Here is a 21,201-nt window from a genome sequence, read left to right on the forward strand (position 1 = left end):
CTGGCCTCAGTGGGAGAGGATACGTTTAGCCCTCATGTGACTTGGTGTGCCAAGGTGGGTTGGTACCAATGAGGAACTTCTCTTTCTCTGAGAAGAGAAGGGGGAGAAGGAGGCCTGAGGGTGGGACCGGGAGGAGAAGAGGGTCGGGGCTGCGATTACGCTGTAAAGTGATGAAATAGATTTTAAAAATGGGGGAAAGTATCAAACAAACAAACAAACAACCCCCTTTGCTCTGTCTATACAGTCTCCAGGCCCCAGCCCCAGCAACCACAACTTGAGCATTGTAAGTTGGCTACACCCAGGTCTAAGCTGCAAAAGAACAGTGCAAAGCGCTATTAAGTCCCTGAAAGCTGGTACCTCCACAGACTTCCCAGACACCCCAGGTGGTCTCTTAATAGGCTGAGGTAGACTCACCCCATTCTTTGTTTCTTTTATATCCCAGACAAAGAAGAACATTAGGCATTTATGCATCACAGGATTATTTTGGGAGTGGCTTTCTCCTCTCATAGACCCCCAAAATTGCTGGAGATTCAGGGGTAAAGGACTCCGGAGGTGAAGAGATCAGGGCCCCATAGACAAAGTTCCAAGACATTTTCAGAAGAAAGAAGAAGCTGTCGCTCTGGGAACAGGATTTCAGGGGTCAAAAGTATTGACTTCAAAACCAGTCCAGTAGCAGGCAACAGCGGGGCACAGCCATGACACCAGCACTCTCCAGGGAGGGCAAGGCTGGAGGTTCAAAAGTTTGTACCTGGGCTACCTGGTGAGATCCTGTCTCAAAAGAAAGCAAGCAAATAACCCATGCAACCCCTTTTCCGTTCGTCCAAAACAAAACCAAAGCCCATATAATTAAGTTTACTTCAAAAACTGTTGCATCAATGGCAAAGTCAGAAAAAAATCGCTTTTAAGACAGTCTTTCGATATTTAAAATCAATGGAGAAAGACAGATCAATTCGCCGTTCTGCAGTTACTTTACAAATGGTTCTAAGAATGTGTGTTGACTATAGAAAACTTGGAAATTACTCAGAATCTCCTACCTTTCTGGGTAGATGTTTACCAGAAAAACCTTGGGACCTGAGTGTAGGGTACTTAATTTTGAAGTCAATTTAAGCTTACCTTGTGGGTTGTAATGGCTGATGGGTTTTTTGTTTTGTTTTGTTAAAGACTTATTTTATCTTACGAGTAGGAATGTTTGTCCCACATGAATACATGTGTAATGTTGTGTGTACTTGATGCCCACAGAGACCAGAAGAAAATATCAGATCTCCTGGAACTGAGGTCATAGACAGGGGTGAGCGCCGTGTGGGTGCTGGGAACCAAACCCAGGTTCTCTGCAAGAGCAACAAGTACTTTTAGCTGCTGGCTCATCTCACCAGCCTCTGCTCACTTCGGTTTTAAGGTTCTACCAGTCTGCCTAGCCAGCCTCTTAGTGGTGGACAGTGACCCTGTTTCCAGTTTTGCTTTGTAAATGGCGCTGCATTTAACATCGAGGTCGACACATCTGGTTTGCGTCTTTTGGGCCGATCCTTGGAAGGGATATTTACTGGATGGCTTGGGACTTTGTAAGGAGTCAAAGGCGCCGTGTCACCTACAGGAAAGCATGATTTGTAAGCAGTTTTGATCCGAGAGGTCATAGAACCGGGACATGTAAAGACTTACTGGTTCTGGCCCCAGTGTGTGTGTGTGTGTGTGTGTGCGTGTGTGTGTGTGTGTGTGTGTGTGTGTGTGTGCACGCGCGCGCGCTGTTGAGGATGTTCTGCTAGACCTGGAGTTCATTCTTTCAAACACAACTTCTCCGCCAAAGAAAGGGACTCTCAGGGCTTGCCATCTGCTCTAGGGTGTCAGAAGTTGGGATTCTGGTTAGGACCAAATATTTGTAAATGCAGAGCGCCCCCTGGTGGAGACTTTCTGATTTCCCAGTGGCTGGAGCGGGGCTGTGCTTTCGAGGCACAGTTGGGAGGTAGAAAAGAAGCCTCCTGCCCACCCTTGTCTTTGTGGAAACCAGGAGGCAGGTTCTAACTCCAACCCTGCCTCTTATTGTGTGGCTTTGGCTCCATCGTACTGAGCTTGGGCTCCTGCCTTTGTCTGCTGTGAAATGGAGGTCATAGGGCCATTGTGATTTGGTCCCAGGAGTAGCGGGGCTGAGACAGTACCAGAGTCTTTCTTCTCTGCTCATCCTGGGAGCCTAGTGCCCCTGGAACAGTCAGATTCCAGATACCATCCGGGTTTTAGTGGATGCCCTAGCATGGTGTCCACTGAAAGCCTCGGGCCTCGGCCTTATGAGGGTCATTTGTGACTCTGGGTGAATAGGAGCCAAGCAGAATGGCCAACTAAGTCAGACTTTGGTGGAGGGTCAGGACCTCATCTAGAGGAGATTGGGGAGTCGGGGATTTGAGGGTGAGCACCCCTTAGAACACAAGGTAGGGAAAGATGTCATGGAAGACTGATTTAGAGCAGAGACCCCGTCCAGTTGGGTAGGACTGAGCCCGAGGAGGTGGCAGCCATGGGAACAGCAGAATACAGACTACCTCTCCTGTTGGCACTCTGGAAATAAATGGCGATGTCACAACAACGAGGGAGTAGCTAGTCAAGTAAAATAAATAAAAAGTCTAAATCTTGCTAAGTGCGGTAAACATTGTGGCACTGGAACTTGACTATAGTTCTGTCTTCTGCTTCCTGAACTTGGAGCCTTGCTTCCAAGGCACCATGGAAGAGAACGCCAGCAGCCACTAAGACAGCAGCCTGGGGCTGTGCATCTCCAAAGCCTGTTCCAGGTGACACACTGAGCTACCCGGTAGCACTCCAGACAACCTCCCTTGCGGGGCCTTGTTCAATTGACTTGATTTGGAGAAACTCAAGAGCAGCCTTTCCTCCTCAGAGCTTGTTGGAAACAATTCCCCACCGACCGTTTAACGTGAAAGATGTCTAAGCCGGAGCTAGCCAGGAGCTGACCAACCCTTCCAAGAGGGCAAGCCGAGGAAAAAGCTCCTGCAGAGGGGTTTGAGAAACGCAGGCATATCTTTTGAAATCTAGATACCCCATGTGCACAAGGCCGTGAGCTGCTCAGGGAAAGAACCTGCTTCTTTGCCAATTGCAAATGGTGCTGCAGCTCCCTCAACCACACCCCCAAACATCGTCCTGACTGCTACAAAGACTGAAGGTATGAGGTAGAGCATGTACAGAGCACAGGGGCACCCAGAGTGGACAGAAGGCTGAATGGGATCTCCCTCATTTCTTTCTTTCTTTCTTTCTTTCTTTCTTTCTTTCTTTCTTTCTTTCTGAAAAAAAAGTTTTCAGTTTTTTTTTTTTTTTTTAGAATAAACTTATGTTTGTGTGTGCCCATGAGTGCAGGTGCTTCCCCAGGCCAGAAGAGGGCATCACAACTACCTGTTGTGAGCTGCCCAACATGGCAGCTGCAAACTGTTCGTGGGTCTTCGGCAGGAGCAGTACACACACTTAACCGAGGAGCCATTGTTCTGGCCCCCTGATTCACCTTCTTGAAGTCCCCTTGTCCTCTGAGTTCCTCCGATGAGGCTGGTAGCGGCTATATATGTGTTCGCATGTCTGTGTGTATGCAGCCGTGTGCATTTGCATGCATGCTTGTGTGCATTTCATATGAGCTCTCAGCTCCAGAGAAGGAAGAACTTCAAGATGTCTTTATTTAGATATAAAATATAAAAAGGTACAGTACATCTCATGCACCAGGGAGACCAATGTTTAGTCATTATCCATACAGCAATTACTACAAAAGGAAATAGAAAATTACAGGAATTGTTTATCTAACTAGAAAAACAAAAAAACAAAAAACCCCGAATTAAAATTGTTAACCCAAATAACAACCCGATTATTATCCATAATAAACTTACGCTATGTTTGTGAGAACTAAAGACTTGTAAGTATAATTAGTAAAAAAAAAAAAAAAATAAGAAAAACTAATTATTGGTTAAACAAATGTCAGTGCTATCTACAGCCCCTGCAGAGAGACCTTGTTGGGGGAGGGGTTCGCAACGGAGGGCGAGCAGATGGCATGTTTCTGCCTCGCCTGGACCACTTTGAGTCTGGATTGCCCCCTCCTCCCGTCTCGTGACTTGAGTGGAAAGTTACTCAAATCCCTCCGAGGGAGAGATGCAGGGAGGCCCCTGCTCTTGGAAAGGGCAGGGGCCTTGCGTTCTGCAGGGTGTGCCGAGGCGGGGGTGGGGGATGGGGTGTCATTCCCTGAGATGTGGCAACCAGGAGAAAAGGCAAATGGCATCGTGGCTCTGTGATGCGGTTACGTTTGATTTGGGGCATTGACCATGCTTGCTGAGTTTGCATGGTGGGTGTCTCCAAGAGATAAGCAGGCAGCAGGGGTGACCAGGCAAGGCAGCTGCCTCCCACAGGCAGCCTGGAGAAGGGTTGCCTGTCAGATGGGTTTCTTAGCTCCTGTAGGGTGTTGGTGAGGAATAGGTTGGAGGCTATCCTTGCTCTATGCCTGGTCACCTATGGTCTCCACAGTCCTTCCTGGGTGAGTTCACAGTTGCTTCCAATTCAGAAAGCCATTTCCCTGAAGTTGATGGACTAGGTCATTGCTCAGTGAAGCAGTTAATGCGGCTGCGGGCCTGCTGGATCACCTCAGTCCCAAGGTCAGGAGCTGCTGACAGCCTCCTTCCTCCCTGGACAAGGCCCGGGGTAGGTATGAGGGAGGCTCCTAAGAGCAGGTATGACGGATCAGTGACAACCTCTCTCAGGACCGGGCTTCGGAGTTCTGTCTGGTAGCTCATACCACCCAGTCTTCTGCCTTCAGACAGACAGAGGACTCAGGGACACTTCGGGAAGGCTCCTCATAGTTCAGCATAGGCAGCTTTGCTTGGCAGTTTTGAAGGGAACATAAGCCTGGGAGAGATTGGAAGTGTGTATGTGTGGGAGGGAGGACAGGGTGGGAGCCCAGATAGAACAAGAGCCTCACTTTCCCAGTGTTTGGAGTGGCCATCAATGAAACACGCCTCTGTCCCTGCAGATTTAAGGGACCTGGAATTTGCTACTTTGACGATGGAAGGTCTTTGGTACCCACAGGCAAGGGATGCTAGGCTGGAGAGTCCGTGCCACTCCTTGGAAATCAGGGAAGGTGGTGTCAGGTGTCTGATCCAGGCTGCAATGAGTCTGGGTCCTGGGGCCCAGAGACCGGAAACCCTAGATGATAAGTTCCTCCCGGGGATCGGAGCCGTACAGCTCCGCCAGCATTTTGAACCTGGGTCCCCAGTCGTTGAGGAAGTCATAGTCGATGTCAGAGTCGGAGGAATTGGTGCTCAGGGAGCTGAGTGACTCTGCGATGGACTCGGAGCCCTCGTAGCCGTAGATGTGCAGTGTGTCGTAGGGGGGCCCGCCGCCGTCATTGTCTGCCTCTTCTTTCTTCACCTCGATCATGGTGGCCATCTCCCCGGGCCCGCCGTGCGCCCCGGGCGCTAGCCGAGGCGGCTTCTGCACCTGCGTGTACACAGCTGGTCGGGCGTCCATCGTGGACCGCAGCGGTTTGGTGGAGCCGCTGCGCACCGAATTCAGCACCGACACGTCGTAGCTGGTGGTGTCCATCTCGCCGCCACCCTCCTCGTCGTAGGTGACCAGCTGCTCATGGATCTCAAGCGCGCCCTTGCTGTGGGCGTGTGCCTGCTTCCGGAGCCGCCTCCGCAGGAAGATGAGCAGGGTGATCACTGCCAGCCAAGAAGTGAAAGTGGCATATGGGTCAGACATGGTTTGAGGGGCGGGGTGCTCCTGTCCCATCCTCCCTACAAATTCCTGGGGCCAGCCCAGGCTCCCAGGGCCACTGCCGTGACTGGCCAAGCACGGATTTGGTTTGACCCAAAGTTTAAGTCAGTGGCATAACACTAACCCTGCTTAAGTGTGAGTGAGTGTGTGTGAAGGTCCCCTGAATCTTGCGCTGTGACAGAGAGCTCCCTCAGTGAGGCTCAAGTCATTTCCTCTGTGTTTCTAGCCTTGAGTTAGTTACTTACCTGTGTCATACATAATGTTTGGGTGGTCTAATGAGACTCCTCCCTAAGCCTCACTTCTCCTGTCTGCAAAGTGGGTGCAGTGGCTGCTCTGTGACACTAGTATTTGGGGAGGGTGATGATGACATTCCGACATCATTGCTTTTATAATTATTATTAATTATTTAGTGTCCATCTCTGGCACAAAGGTTCCAGAAAATAGACACACACAGCAGGGAGCTCAGAGGCCAGGAGCAGAGGCTGCCTGTGCCTCATGGCATTCTAGCTTGTCATTGTATCGCTCGGGGCTGGTACATCACAAAATACTTTCTGGATGGAGCCTAAACCGGCTCTGTTGGGCGCTAATGTTAAAAGAAAACTTCCTGGTGCCCCAGGGGCATGAGGCTGGCTAACACAGGTAAAAATACTTTTCCTGGGAGCTTGCCCTTCAGAATCTTTGTCTGAGGTCTGTTTCCTGAGAAATGTGAGACCTAGGTGAAGTCTAAAGTGCCCCTGAAAGTGACAAGGCTCAAAAAACAAAACAAAACAAAACAAGACAAAACACCAAAAACAAAACAAACCTGAAAAAACAAAAACCAAAGGAAAAACAAAACCAACCAAACCAACAAAACAAAAGCAAAAATCAAAAACAAAAACTAAAGCTGGAGGACTTCTATAAAAACAAAGAAATCCCCTGGTGAAATTCCAAGTGAGAAGTCTCAAAACTTTCCATTATGAAGGAATTTTAGAAACAATTAAAGCCAGGGATGGTGCACACCTTTCATCTCAGCACTCCGGAGGCAAAGGCTAGTGAGTTGCAGGCCAGCCACGGATATACAGTGAGACCTTGTCTCAAAATAAATGAATAATGTCTATCAATGTTTAATGTATATCAATGCCCCAAACAAACCCCGAATATGGTATGCACTCAAAATATATGTAACAAATGAATGAATGTCAAGTGTACGTTCTTTTCCTTTTTCTTTTGGAAACGATGGATGTTGAACCTGGTGTTTGATACATGCTAATATGTGCCCTCTCACTGAGCCACACCCCTGGCCCCCGGTTATTTTGAAATGGAGTTAGCTTGAAAATGGTTTTGTGTCTCTTCCTGCCTTTCCCCTCACCCCTTAAGCACCAGGCTGATGGGGCTTTCCCTTTCTATCTCTGTAGCTTATACATGGAGCTGTAAGGTCCAGAGTGGTGCAGAACTGGGCTGGGACCCTCTCTCTTCTGTGAGGCCCTCTCAACATCTCCTCCCTGCCCCATGAGGCACTGACCTGTGATGGTGAGGATGCAGAGGAAGATGGCCACCAGCGCCTGGATGCTGACGCCCGCCTGCGCTGCCATCTCCTCGCAGAAGGTGAACTCGCCCTGTTCATTGCATTTGCACACAGCCACTGTTAGCGTGCTGGTTCCAGTCAGGTTGGGTACTCCATTGTCTGAGATGAGCACGGGTAGATAGTGGAACTTGGCACGCTCGCGGTCAAACCGCCCATACTTGACTGTGATGTTGGCCGTATTGTCTGCAAACATCAAGACCACAGTGTAAGGCTCTGCCAGGAGCACCTGCCCTCTTGTCCCTTGGGGGGTTGGGGAGGAGTTGCCTCTTCCTGTGTGGTTTCCCTGCCTCAACTTCCCTGCCCTCTTTGCTCCCTGCTTCATCTTTCAGCCACAGGCTTGTTCCTTGGCAGAGAATGTATTCTGGGCAGCTGCTTTGACCTAAAACCTGAGAGAATGGCTTAGTCGGCATATAAAACCCCAATTTTTTGTTTCTGTGGCCAATAGGTACATGTCCCCTTCTCCAATCACACCTCAACAACAGGGACTTTTCTCTTTTGCTTGGCTAGTTGCTGATTTGTTTCAAGCTTACACAAAAGTATCAGGAAAAGAATCCGTTTTCTTTGAGCACTGGGCTAACTTCTTCGTGCTGCCACTTAATCATTGCAAAGGAGGCTTATAGCTGCAAACACAAGCCTGGGTCCCCAGTGGCACCTGTAGATTAAATTTGCCATCAGGAGAAGATGTCCCTGGGCGTTCTGCAGCTGACAACCAGTTTCTGTGCCAATATGCCCCATCTTCAGGGCCAACCATTAGTTTACTGCACAGAAGCCTCCTCCATCCTCCCAGGAGATTTTTGAACCGTCTGATTTTCAGACCCCTTTTTCCAATTTTATATACACACATCTACGAACACACACACACACACACACACACACACACACACACACACACTGAGCTGCTGCTGCTGCTCCTGCTGCTGTTCAGTGACTGTGGGCAAAGGACAGCTGATCTGCCTTTTGTGGGTTCCTGGAAGGTTGTTAACATCAATGGTTAGAGGACTTACTTAGCCACAAAGGGTGGGCACATACAAGACCAGCTAAAAGCCAAGAATTTAAAATGAAAGCCAATTTCACCTCATTATTCATAATTACCTTTCAGTTTCTAAGGTACTATAACTGAGAACAAATGACAAGCTACTGACACATGATGGGCTAATTGAGCGACGCTGATACGTAGAACGTTTGTATACAAATGACTCTGAGACCAACAGACTCGCCTCCTGTTACACACAGGATGTTTATATGGGGGTAACTCTCCATTCTGTTGCAGGACCCCGATCCTACTTTGTTCATTTGAGGTATACACTGGGAATGGGTCGACAGACATTTTTGCAATGTTATTTTCTGAGTGTTGAGTTGTGTCATTAACTGTCTGCTCAGCATGGGCACCCCCCTCATTCTGCAGGCCACGGTGTTCATCTTGCTGATGAGTCTGTGGCTGACTCCCTATACCTGCCCCTTACTTTCAGGGACCCTCTTCTCTAGTCTTCCCCAAAAGATGGCAATGGGCTATTTCAGTACAGCGCTCTCATGATGTCATCAGTTAGGGACAGGGAAATTTCCTCCCATATTTGGATAAATGGTTGCTGTATTCATACCCAAGGGTGTTTATTTTTTCTTAGAAAGTTGCAGAGGCTGTGGAGGTAAAGGCTGCGGAAGCCCGGCCACTTTCAGATGGAATTAAATCAGCTCAGGATCATCACTCTAACAAGTGGATCTTCTCCAGAGCTCTGTCTGGCCACTACTGACCTCATAAGACTCTCTGGGCCTCGATTGGCTGAACAGATATACTGTGATATGCTGAGATTGGTGGACCAGATCCTGTCTGGGGACTGCTTTCTGGTAGATACTCATTCTAGCTGAACTGCAGCAAAGCTTATTGCGTTGTTGGGGTTCATGGCTTCCTAATTCCAAATCTGAGCCCTTTGGAATGATTTGAAAATTTGCCGTTTTGTTGAAACTGAGATTCCAGTATTAGAAAGGAGCCTGTGGATGGATTGGACTGAGCTGGCTGCCTGCATCCCTATCTCCATTTTGCTTTCCTCTTCAATGAAGCCTCTTCAGAGTAATGGTAACCCTGTGGATCATGTCCTATGGACTATGAAGCCTGGCCAGGTGGCTTGACCACTGCATAGAGCAACTGTGTACAGTGTAGATGGTGACAGTTGCATAAGACATCCCATATCTGGTAGGACCTTCTGAAGACCTGTCCCTCCATGTTGGTCTGGTACTTGATCTTAGTGCTTCAGGACTCTTAACTGACACCTCTGGCCTTCTGAGAGCCAACCAAGCGCTCTAGGGCTCACCGTGGTTGTTAATGAGGGTGAAGTTGCTGTCCTCGGTCTTCAGGGAAAACTTGAACTTTGTGTTTGGTGGCATCACATCCTTGTCCACCGCAGAGATCTGCACTACCAGCTGGAATGTAAGAGATGGGAAATGATCAGGGTGGTTTTGGGGTGGTATCTTGGGGTTCAAGGATGGGTTGAGACGTGACCATGGCTGCTTGTCACCTAAAGCACTATCCTAAGTGGTCTTCTCAAAGCCACTTTAATTACTACTATCCTAATCTCACTTATCCCTGACTTATTATTCTTCAAACACTCCCACAGCCTTCATTTCTCTGCCTGTAAAATGGGAATAGCATTGCATTCAGGGCTGTTATATAGTTACTTCAAATGTAGGGAACTCTAGGTGGGCAGGACGGTTTTTCTCCTCATCCATCTGCCCTCCCTCCCCCCACCACCCCCTCCTACCTTGAGGCCAACTCACCTTGCCCTGGGCTGCATTCTCACACACTTTAGGTTCATAGGGCTGGGCAAATTCCGGGGGGTTGTCGTTCTCATCCAAAATTTCAATGTAAACCTGCACAATGGATTCTTTACCCACAGGGTTACCTGCAGGGGAGACAGCTTGTCACCTCAGTGGGCCAGGCTGACACTGGCCTCTGGGGCTGGAAGATGTTTGGATGGTCAGTCCTGGGCCACTGTGTCATGGAGGCCACTTTTTTTTCCCCAGGAGAAAAGGACAAGGATGGTGTTGTGGATGGAAGGAGTACAAGGAGGAGGACAAGTGGGGTAGACCTTCGTCTGTGAGCAAATTTTCTTATAAGAACTCAAGAGCCGAACATCCTCAATGCATCTTAAGACACAGTAATTAAATTAATAAGTAAACCAAGCAGACAAATACAATTGATTAAAACAATGAAATTGAACAAATAATCATGTACTTATTTAAATAATGCTGTCCCCTCTCAGGAACCTCCCCCCGCCCCCGGGATCTGGGCGCAGTGGGAAAGTGAACACTTTTTGGCTGGGTGATTGTCACAACTCCCCAGGCATCTGTCAGAATTTACACAAATTGTTGCAGAACCTAACTGTCTTTATGGTTGAGAGCTGCTTCTTGGCTCTTTAACTGCACGTATAACTTCTATGCACACAGGAGTGTTTGCTAAGTGTTTTTAGCACTAAAAACCATGCAGCTTTTGGTTCATGCACAGACTTAGCCCTGTCTCTCTCTGTTCTCGGGACCAAACCTTCAGAAACTCTGTGTGTAGCCTTCGGTGAGTCTCGTCACAGAAACACCTGACAGTCTGTCTCATCACAGTGCTTCTCACACTATGGTGAACGTGAGGTTCTCACTCAGTCTAGGGTGGCACTCTACTGTTCTGTTGTGGGTGCTCTGTATGATGCTGGTCTAAGGAGCAGCAGAAATGGAAGGTCAACATTCCCCAGCCAGGGAATGCTTCCCCAAGGCCTTAGACTACCTTTAGAGGTCCAGAAGGATACGTCATGTCAGTTTTGAAAGCACGAGGGAAGAGAAGAGCCCAGGTAGCCTGGAAGATGGAACCGCTCACCTTTAGAATCCAGTTCATTGGCCTCCACAGTCAGGTTATACCAGGCATGGGTTTCTCTGTCCAGTTCTTTTTCATTATAGATGTCCCCCTGTTTGGTTATTCGGAAGAATTGGCCTCTGTCACTGGTCTTTCGGATGGAGTATCTGTCCAGGAGAAAGAGGTTCATGGTTTTCCTTGTCCTTTGCTGTATCCAAAGTCCTCAGCATGACAGAGAAGGCCCTTCAGGACTTGCCCCTTGTGTCCTTCCCCCTACTCATTTTCTAGTGTTCACAGTACTTACCACCCAGACTGAGTGGGCCTGTGTACACACACATGAGCAGGATGATGCTCAATCTGAAGGATGTGGTTATCTTACACTTGGATGGGGGTACCTGAGACTACACCCAGCCACATTTCTAGCTGAGTAGGCGACTCTAAAACCAACTGTACCTCAGCTGGAGTTCGTGTGTGTGTGTGTGTGTGTGCGCGCGCGTGTATGTATGTGTGAAACATAGATGGGCAAAATCCAGAGAGAAACAAACAAAAACAAAAGCTGGAAGAAAAAAGAGCCAGCTGAAAATATATGAGGTGGAAATCTGAATTCTCTATAAACCAGAAAAATGATTATGAAGAAATGAAGATGTGTGTGTTTAGCTACTACTGAGAAACCATGACAAGACAGAAGAAGTAATAAAAAATATAATACTAAGTTTTTTATAGGATGAAGTCCTGAGCTACAGTTAAGCACTGTGTCCAATATTTGGGCACAACTATAAAAAACAGTAATAGTTAGGTTTGTGCTCATAGTCCTTGAATGTCCCAGCAGTGTGAGGAAACTGAAGAGTTCAGACTCTTGGTAACAAAAAGAATAGATTCCCTAAGAAGAAAGGGAATTAGACCTACCACATATGTTCCCACAAAGGTGAATGCTAGAACATATTGGTGATCTGTGATCTAAGATTACACAAGTCTATCCAAGTGTCATTAAAATAAGGAGGTAAAGAATGATTTTATCTGTCTATCTATCTATATCTATCTATCTATCTATCTATCTATCTATCTATCTATCTATCTATCTGTCTGTCTATCTATCTATCTGTAAAAGTATAAGAACTTAGAAAATACATCATTCACAAAGATGGGTCCTGCTCTTGCAAAGAAAAAAGAAATGCCTTGAAAACTTTAAGAGATTTCCTGTTCAGAAGTAGAAACCTGATTTGAGAGGAATTGAAATGAAGTTACTGGCGTGTGTGTGAGTGATGCTTTTAACTCGAAAAACATTTAAGATTTTGTAGACAGAAGGAAATCTCCAATAAAATATCTATGGGGTGTGGGGGAAGAAGGGTTATAGCAAAGATGAGGAGCAAGAGAAAAGCTATTCCATTTGAGAAACGGGAAAGGTAAAACAAGAAACAAAGTAAGATCAAACACAGCGCAGGCGATAGGGACAGCAAGCAGGGTGAACACAAAGTATCTCTGCTGAGATAAAAAAGCCAGGCTGACTGCATGCTGTTTTTCAAGAGTCAGCTTTAAGTCGAACAGTCTCGAGGTAAAAGCTGGAGAATTTATCAAACAGAAATAACATGTAAACAGGGCGGGCATGCCTAACATCAGATGATTGGCACCGAGGGCCAGAAGCATAAGCAGAACGAACTGGCTAATTTCACAGAGTGGCATAATTCCAGCTCCTGAGCTCAGCTGTGGAGTGCCAGCCTGGCATGCACAGACCCTGGCACTGGAGAAGGAAGTTATAGGACATAATGAAGGTAGAATAGTGGTAAATCTTAGTTAACCGGACAGAAAAATTAAAATACTAAAATGGAAAGTGTTGATATTGCAGTAAAAATGGGCACAAGACAACTGTATTATATTACAGAACATATTGGACCGCCCCCACCAACCCCACCACTAGTAAAAGAAAAACTATCCCAAGCCAATCCCTCCAAGTCTTCAATTAATGAAACAGCCAAAATTATAAGTGGAGTAGAATGGCAGTGACATGGGGTCCCCAGATGTGTGAGATGTACCCAAACATGCTTTGTTCTCAACAAGAAGACCTAACACTGCCTGGTGATGCAGGCCTGCAATTTTGGGAAGCTGAGGCAGAATTTCAGGGTCCACCTGGGTATAGAATGAGCTCATGGCTAGACAGGGCAATTTAGTGAGACCCTGTCTGAAAATGGAAAAAAAAAATGAAAGAGACCTGAGGATGTGGCTCAAAAGGTAGAGTGCTTGAGAAGGCCTTGACTAACCCTGGTCTTACAAATAAACAAAGATTTTTCAAAATTGATATATAAAATCAGTTCTTGAGCTATTGAAATGGCTCAGTGGGCAAAGGAACCTATGGCCAAGTCTAATAACCTGAGTTCTAATCCCTGGGTCCCACGTGGTACCCGGAGACAACTGACTTCCATAAGTTACCTCTGACCTCCGCATTTGTGCTGTGGCATGCACCACCCCTTACACACAGAATGAATAAATAAAGTATAATAAAATTTAAAAAAATCTTACTAGGCTATAGACAGTTTTAAAACTACATTATGAAGCCAGATATGGTGGACTGTACCCTGTAATTCCAGTACCCAAGAGGCAGAGTTAAGATTATTGCAATTCAAGGCCAGTCTTTGAAAAGAAGCATTATATATATATACACATATATATATTTTTCACGTGTAAGAATGGTCATTTCAGATTGGATAAAAAAACAGGGCGAGAAGGGCTTCTGTTAGACAGATTAAAGTTCAGCAGAAATCTGTTCCATTTAATGCCACAGAAGAAACAAAATAGAGTGGAGAGTTCAGAGGTAGTCAAGTCTATGTAAGAGCTTAAATATCTGACAGACAGTGGAAAAATAATAACATTTAGTCAACAGAACTGACACGCCGGCTTCATGTGTGGGACAAAGTAAGATTGGACTGAACACATGCTTACTACCAAATAGTATGTGACTTCAAGAAGTCTGAGCAGATCTGTGTATTCCCTTTGTCCCGCAGGATAGAGGAGGGACATCTAGTTAGGACAAGTGAGCAGGGACACATGTTTAAAAGCGTCATTCCTCACCCTCCAAAGTCCATGTGTTAGAAACTGTATCTACAAATTCATATATCTGTGGTATTTGGAGATAAAGCTTTTGGGAGGCAATTACTATTAGATTAGGTCATGAGGCTGGGCCCCCATGGAGGATTAGTGGCTTTATAAGAAGACAAAGATAGACCTATGCTAGCAAGCTCATTATGTCTTACCATATTGCAGTGAGAAAGACCTCATTAGATGGCAAACGGGTGCTGGCATCATGCCCTTGGATTTCCAAGCCTTTAGACCCTTAAGATAAAGAGACTCTGCAGTTCATAAATTATCCAGCCCAGGGCATGAAGTTATGGCAATGGAAAATGAACTAAGGACAAGCATTGATGAAATGTGCAGGACATGATGCAAAAGAAATGACAACAAAAACACAAACAATAAAAAAAACAAGTAAACATCAGTGTATCTGTACATTTGTGGAGTCTTGAAGGAAAGGCTACTCCAAGCCCACCTATAAACTCGATGGGAGCAGACGCTATCTCAGATTTCTTTGTATATGTGTAGCTCCACCAAGTTAAAACACTTCCAGCTTTGTGTTTTGGGAGACAAACTGCTAAGCTATTTTTGGTGATGGGGCTTCAGATATGCCATTGCTGCTTGATGATTGCTCTCTTGACTACCAGGCCTCATTAGATGGGACCCATGTGAGTCATGGTCCAAAGTCATTCAAAGAACAGAGGATGGCCTGGACCAGACCAAATGGACACGACAGGAGCTGACAGGGCAAGGGTGTTAGTAGAAAGAGCCAGGGTCCAGCATCTTTCCATGAAGGTATTGGGAGAAGCCAGTGTCCCCTGAGCCTTGCGCTCAGACCACCAGACATGAGAATGCCCACTGCCATTATCACCTCATGCCCACCACCTCATTACCCAATGGTGCGCTGTGCCTTGTCAGGGTCTTTGGCCACCACAGTGCCGATCCGAGGTTTCTTCTGGTTCTCTAGCAGTTGGAAGTGATAGAAGTGTCGCTGGAAGACAGGGGGCTCATCCACATCCATGACATTGATGGTGATCTTGGCTTTGTTTTTGCCCGCAGTGCTGCTCAGGTAGCTGAGTCTGATTGTGGGGTCTGTGGCCTCAATGTAGAATGTATACTGCTGGATGAGCTCATAGTCCAGGGGCTGTGTAGACGGGAAGTGTGGAGACTGTCTTTAGCCCGTTTCATTTTACTGGTCCCAACTCTGTACCCAGTCCTGCTCTAAGCATCAAAGGCATGCAGAGACCCAGTCCTTCTCTCAAGGGGATCGTAGCCTAGTGGTTCCGTTCAAAGGGAGTACCTTTCATGATTCTGCTCAGGAGGCTTCTCCTGTGTTCGCCTAGTAAATCCCTTCCTATTTATCTTGAGGAATGAATGGGAGTTTGCTAGTGAGCAGGTAGTAAGAGACAACCTTCTCAGAAACTACTCTGGACAGAGGCAACAGCTTCCTGTCTGGCGTTGTTGGATAGCCCTGAACTTATCAGCTACATTGTTGTTGTTTGTGTGTCTACCTTCCCTACTGTTTTGAGAGCTTTGTGGACTCTGGTGGCTCTCTGCGTTCCCAGCCCTCTACCTGAAAGTTCTGGAAACGCGAAAGCTCTTCTCCCTCCTCTTCTGGATTCAGTCAGTATGACTTTGCTTGCTGCCAGCAGTGGCCACTGTCCATGACCACTTGTGCTTTCAGGTATGAATTCTTTACATAAATGTTGACAGATTTCTACTTGCTGGGACGCTGGGAGTTAATGCTGGGGGGTGGGGAGGGCAGTACAGTGGTTTCAAATGTGAATTTGCTATCATATAACCTCGGATTACCTGAAAAGGGAACCTCAGTTGAGGAATTACCTACATCAGGTTGGCTATGGGCTTGTGGTGGTGGGATAGTCTTGATTGTTAATTAGGATAGAAAGACCCAGCCCATTGTGAGTGGTACTGTGCCCTAGGCTTGATCCTGAAGTATGAGTGCATTCGTGCATTTGTTTCTTTTTGCTTTCGACTGTGGATGTGATGTGGCCAGCTGTCTCAAGCTCCCACTGCCGCGACTTCCCCTTCATAATGGACTCAACTTGGACTTGTAAGCCCAATACACCCTTTCTTCTCCAAAGTTGCTTTTTGCCAAGGTTATTTCATCACAACATGAGAAATGATAGAACAAGTGTTCTCAGTACTGCAGTGTTTATGGCTGCTTACCCCGGAGCCTTGAGATGTGCTCTAATATTGCCCCCATAGGTCTGAGATCCACTTGTTCCTGTTTATCAGTGAGCTCAGGAGTCACTACCTTATGGCCACCTGTCACTGCTCCTAAGGTTTCCATGGACTACTTCCCAAATAAACATTTCACATCCAAAGCATTGCCTCTGCTCGATTTCTGGGACAACTCAGCCTGAGACTGTGGGCTATAGTCTCCATGAGCACATGGCCAGCTCTGAGCTGTACAAGAACATTCTCCTTCAATAGCCTGTGGCTCAGAAGCAGTCTCCTAGCACGTCCTTTGGATGCTGTGAACTCCACAGACCATGAACAGGTTCAGTGCCGCAGGTCTACCTACCTTGGTGGGCTTGATGATGCCCTCATTACGGTTGGGATCTGTCTCAATGGTGAAGGTGTCCCTGTACTCGCCGTGCATGATGCTGTACTTGGTCATCCGGTTCTGAGGCTCGTCTGGGTCCTCCACAGTTAGAAACCCCAAGGGGCTGCCCACACGGATGTCTTCAGGCACCGTAAATGTGTATGTGGCTGATGTGCACAGGGTACCACAAATAGTTAATGAGATGTTTAAGATTTCTGTCCCTGAATATTATTACACACACACACACACACACACACACACACACACACATTAGAGATATTACCCACGCTAGGCAAACACTCTACTACTGAACTACACACCTAGCACTTGGACTTTTGAGATACAGGATTGCTCTGTAGCCCAGGCTGGGTTTGAACTTGCAATTCCCCTGCCTCTGTCCCTTGAATGCTGCAGTCATGGGCATGTGCTGCCCTACCTGGGTTTTCATACAATATTTTGCTACAGAAAACAGGCAAGAAGCTTACGGCCATGCTATTCTGGGTCCCAAGGCAAGGACTCCTGCCTTGTCTTCTGTCCATCTGTCCACCCTTCTGTCTACCAGGTAGTTACTAAGCTTACTGTGTACTTTGGGACAGCAATAGGTAAGAGAGATAAATCTTGTATTCAGGAAGTTTATGCATTCAGGAAGTAACAGAACTACTTCAGAACTGGATAGTTTGGAGGACAACTGAGTCCTGAATTTCAACATAGCTGGGGACTGGGTCCATGAGCATATCCACTTACTTTTCCTTCCCAGTCTCACTCCAGGCACACGGAAGGCTCTTGACAGTTTTAAAAAGGAAAATCAATTTGTGGACATGTTTATGGCAGGCTTTGGTTGTACCCCTATACTCTGGTATGTTGTAGCTGGTCCCTCAGTCTCGGAGGCTGGGATGGGATTCCCAGACTCAAATCCTTCCCAGGCCTATGGAATGGGCGTGGAATTGTTTCTACCTCACAGTGTGACTTGATGCACTGTGGTGGGATCAGCTGGGGTATGATTTTTTTTTCTCGTCTGTGAAGGGACTGGTCAGGGGACAGTTGGGTGACCTTGGGTGCTCAGTATTAGGATGGATCAGGGGCTCCATATCCTGGTTTCAGAAGCATCCTGGGGTATGGGGAGAGGAAGAGAGATTTGGAGTACCCTCTGAGGGCCCCGAAAGCACTGCGTCTGGATTGTCCCAGCCCCTGCCTGGTAAAGGCCCTATGGGAGGGGCTTACACTGAGTGAAGATGGGGAAGTTGTCATTGATGTCTTCCAGTGTGATCAGCACAGTGGCCGTGCTCGACTCTCCCCGCAGACCCTGGGCGTCTCGTGCTTCCACCACAACCCTGTACTCAGCCCGCGTCTCTCTGTCCAAGTTTTTATCATTTGTGAAAATGAGTCCTGAAAAAAAAAAGTGTCCCAACGGAAATCGTGTTATCTGAGGAGCCTTGAGAAAATCTAGTTGCCCAGATCTTTCCAGAAATACACAGATGACTCCACTATAGTTTGGAGAACCCCAAGACTGTAGCCTACCACCTCCATACCCGTATGGCTAAAAGCTGGCCAAATGGATGGTCCAATATTGTTCCTAGCCAGAGAGAATCTCATGTTGAGAAAGACCATATGGCCAATTTCAGGTTGAGAGTGAGAGTGCTATGATGGATTAGTAATGTCTGCCTTGGCACACATGAGCATGACTGGCTCTGCTGTGTCTTAGTACTGAGAGTGCTGTGCTTGGTTAATGAAGTCTGTCTTAACATACATAGAAGTGACTGTACCTTTTTTTGTTTTAGTTCTGAGAGTGCTGTGATGGATTAGTGATGTCTGTCTTGGTGCACAGAGAGGTATCAGTTGCACTGTGCCTAGACTGACTAACTGGCCTTCTTTCTTGCTTCCTTGATACAGTACTTACAGTTTTTTCAAATCTGTTAATCTGAACCAAATTTGGCCTGTGAAGCCTTCTGTACTGGCAGACTCAAATCCTTCTGAGATGAACCTAGTAGTATGTAAATAAACTAAGATCTTAACTTAGGAGTATGCTCAGCCAATCACAGCAACTGTGCCTCAGTTAATCATAGGCTACCACCTGTTCAAAGCTATTCAAATGAGGCAGACACCCAGCTGTAACCAACTGAGCTGTTTCAAGACTGAAGGGTGGTTTTATTTATTTCTTTTTTTTTTTCTGCACTATAAATACCACCCAACTATGTGGCAGCCCTGGGGTTTCTCTGAACTTGTTTGGTTTCCAGGGTGTCCCAATTTGTGAAGTGTTCTTTGCAAAAATTAAACTTGATGAAATTTAATTGGTCTGAAGTTTTCCTGTTAGCAAGGCCTCCAAAATTATGTGGCATGGCCATGTCTATGCATAATCTAATTCAAACTTCACAGCTACTGCACAATGGACTATGAGCTCATAGGTGTGAGTTGGCTTGTCCAAAGGCTGTAGGGCTGAGCAGCCATGTTGGGCTAGGATCACAGGTCTCTGAACATGTACAAAGACCTTCCAGCTAGCATTTTCTGTTGAGTCCTGGTCTTCGTTTGGGTGTAAAGACCCTGCTTTTTTTTTTTTTTTTTTTTTTTTTTCTGGGTTTGATTGCTGCTTTGGGTACTTGTCTGCTTTCTTCTCCACCAGCCCTGCCCCCAACATGTCTTCATGCCTAGTATGCATTCCACCCCCTGTGGATTAATGGCTGGTGACACCTGTCAGGTTAGACTTCCCTCTGCATTGGCACATGCAATATTTATGCCCCCCCCATCCCTCCAAATAGGTGCCTGCCCAAAAGGATTAGCATACAGACCAGTATTATCAATGTTGAAGTGCTCATTTCCTTTCAGGAGCTGGTACATGACAGTGGCGTGGCCGGCCACAGTGGGGTCATCTGCATCCACAGCTGTCACACGGATGACAGAGGTCCCTGTGGAGAGAAAGAGTTTTCATGTCTGCTTATGACTGTGACCTTCACCCCATTCCCTGGTGGGAGGAGATGGGGTGCCACTGTTCCTACTGGCCAAGCTGAGGGGATAAAGTTTGTCTTGTGCCAGGAGGGGCTTTCATGAGGTCAAAGAACCTGCACTGGTAGGCCCAGCCAGATCAGCTATGAAGTGGGCAGAGAGAACAGGCAGTTTGTGTGTTGGTGGGAGAAATGAAGAAGGGAAGATGTTTGGGTTTGAGGGAGAAACTCAGGAGAGGTCTGGGGTGACTTCTCCTTTTCTGAAAGTGAAAAGTGGGACTTGGAAGGGTGTTGCCAAGCCTGCAGAGGGATGAGCATTGCAGTGCTCATCCTTTGCAGTTTTAAGTTTCCTCAAGATCTGGCCCCCAGGCCCTGAGCACACATTCTGTACAGAAGAGTAGAGGCAGACCCTTTTTGTAGACCTTCTAGAAGCAGGATGAGGACAGGCTGGTACCTCCTAAGCTCACATCTAGGGTGATGACACACTCTGGGGTCAGGATCAGGGCCCAGGCTATAATGAGGCTCAGTGCTCAGCCCGTTATGAGGACCAGAACCCATCTATGATGGGGTTTAGTTTGGAACTAGGTCAGAGGCTAGCCTTTAGGGACAAGTTTTGAAACCATGTAAAGGGGCAACACAGCATTTCCAACCACTTCCTTGCGCTTACTGGAGCCTGACTAGGCACTGAGGTGGCTGAGGTGAGAGGTGTCTTCAGGCTGGTGTTGAGGAGGGGAGGAGAGAGAGGGCGGACCAGGCACGTACCTACAGCTGACATCTCGAACACAGAAGCGTTGAACACCTGGCGTGTAAACACAGGCCAATTGTCGTTTACGTCATGAACCTTAATAGTGAAGCTGGAAGGGCGTTCCAGGTCTTGGTTGTTGTTCTTGTCCACAATGAGGGCAGTAAGTTGGTACTCGGATACCTTCTCCCGGTCTAACCTCTCAAAGGCATACACATCCCCTGTGTCAGCATTGACCCGGAAGATTGACCCAGCAGTCCGTCCTTGGAGCACATACTTAGCATTCTTCCGGTCCACGCTGGACTTGATCTGGAAAAGAACAGGCAACACGAGCTAGGAGTGGGCAGTACGGCTGCTGGCATTTGTGAGAGTGTGTGCACACGTGAGTGTGCATGTTGGCATGTGTATGCATGTATGTAAGGATGTCTGTATGAGAGTATGTGCACAGACCTTACGTGTAGTGCTGAGGAGGGATCCTAACCATGACACTGAAGTCTTAAATGAGAACTTTTGACTGGTCTTCACCAGAGCACTGCAAGCACTGCGGTGATGGGCATTTCTTAGTTGTGCCCGGTGCCTAGAATGGTGCTTGCAGCCCAATAATGCATTTGCCACTAAAGAATAAAGCATGTCTTTCTTCCTTACAAGACGTTGATTGTTTCTATCTCATCTGTAAAACAGAGCTCATTGAATTTCTAAGGTTGATCTGCACTAATGAGTACAGCTTCCCATTTGGCAGTGAGTGCCGGGAAACCTTGGCTT

General features: G+C 47.0%; 1 protein-coding gene across 2 annotated transcripts in view; it reads right to left on the reverse strand.

Annotated features, from left to right (window-relative positions):
• Positions 1-3,638: 3,638 nt before the first annotated feature.
• The window catches only part of Cdh5 (cadherin 5), a 39,276-nt gene continuing 21,713 nt past the window's right edge, over positions 3,639-21,201 (reverse strand). For both annotated transcript variants that reach the window (XM_021636433.2, XM_060392146.1), the window contains exons 3-12: positions 20,460-20,748; positions 19,545-19,661; positions 17,983-18,147; positions 16,741-16,928; positions 15,089-15,339; positions 11,157-11,299; positions 10,073-10,197; positions 9,610-9,718; positions 7,241-7,486; positions 3,639-5,684 (exon numbers count right to left, since the gene is read on the reverse strand). In XM_021636433.2, the coding sequence (XP_021492108.1) occupies positions 5,167-5,684; positions 7,241-7,486; positions 9,610-9,718; positions 10,073-10,197; positions 11,157-11,299; positions 15,089-15,339; positions 16,741-16,928; positions 17,983-18,147; positions 19,545-19,661; positions 20,460-20,748 (2,151 nt within the window). In that variant the 3' untranslated portion in view covers positions 3,639-5,166. The remainder of the gene's footprint in view (positions 5,685-7,240; positions 7,487-9,609; positions 9,719-10,072; positions 10,198-11,156; positions 11,300-15,088; positions 15,340-16,740; positions 16,929-17,982; positions 18,148-19,544; positions 19,662-20,459; positions 20,749-21,201) is intronic.

Source organism: Meriones unguiculatus, chromosome 10, assembly GCF_030254825.1.
Source record: "Meriones unguiculatus strain TT.TT164.6M chromosome 10, Bangor_MerUng_6.1, whole genome shotgun sequence".
Lineage (NCBI taxonomy): Eukaryota > Metazoa > Chordata > Mammalia > Rodentia > Muridae > Meriones > Meriones unguiculatus.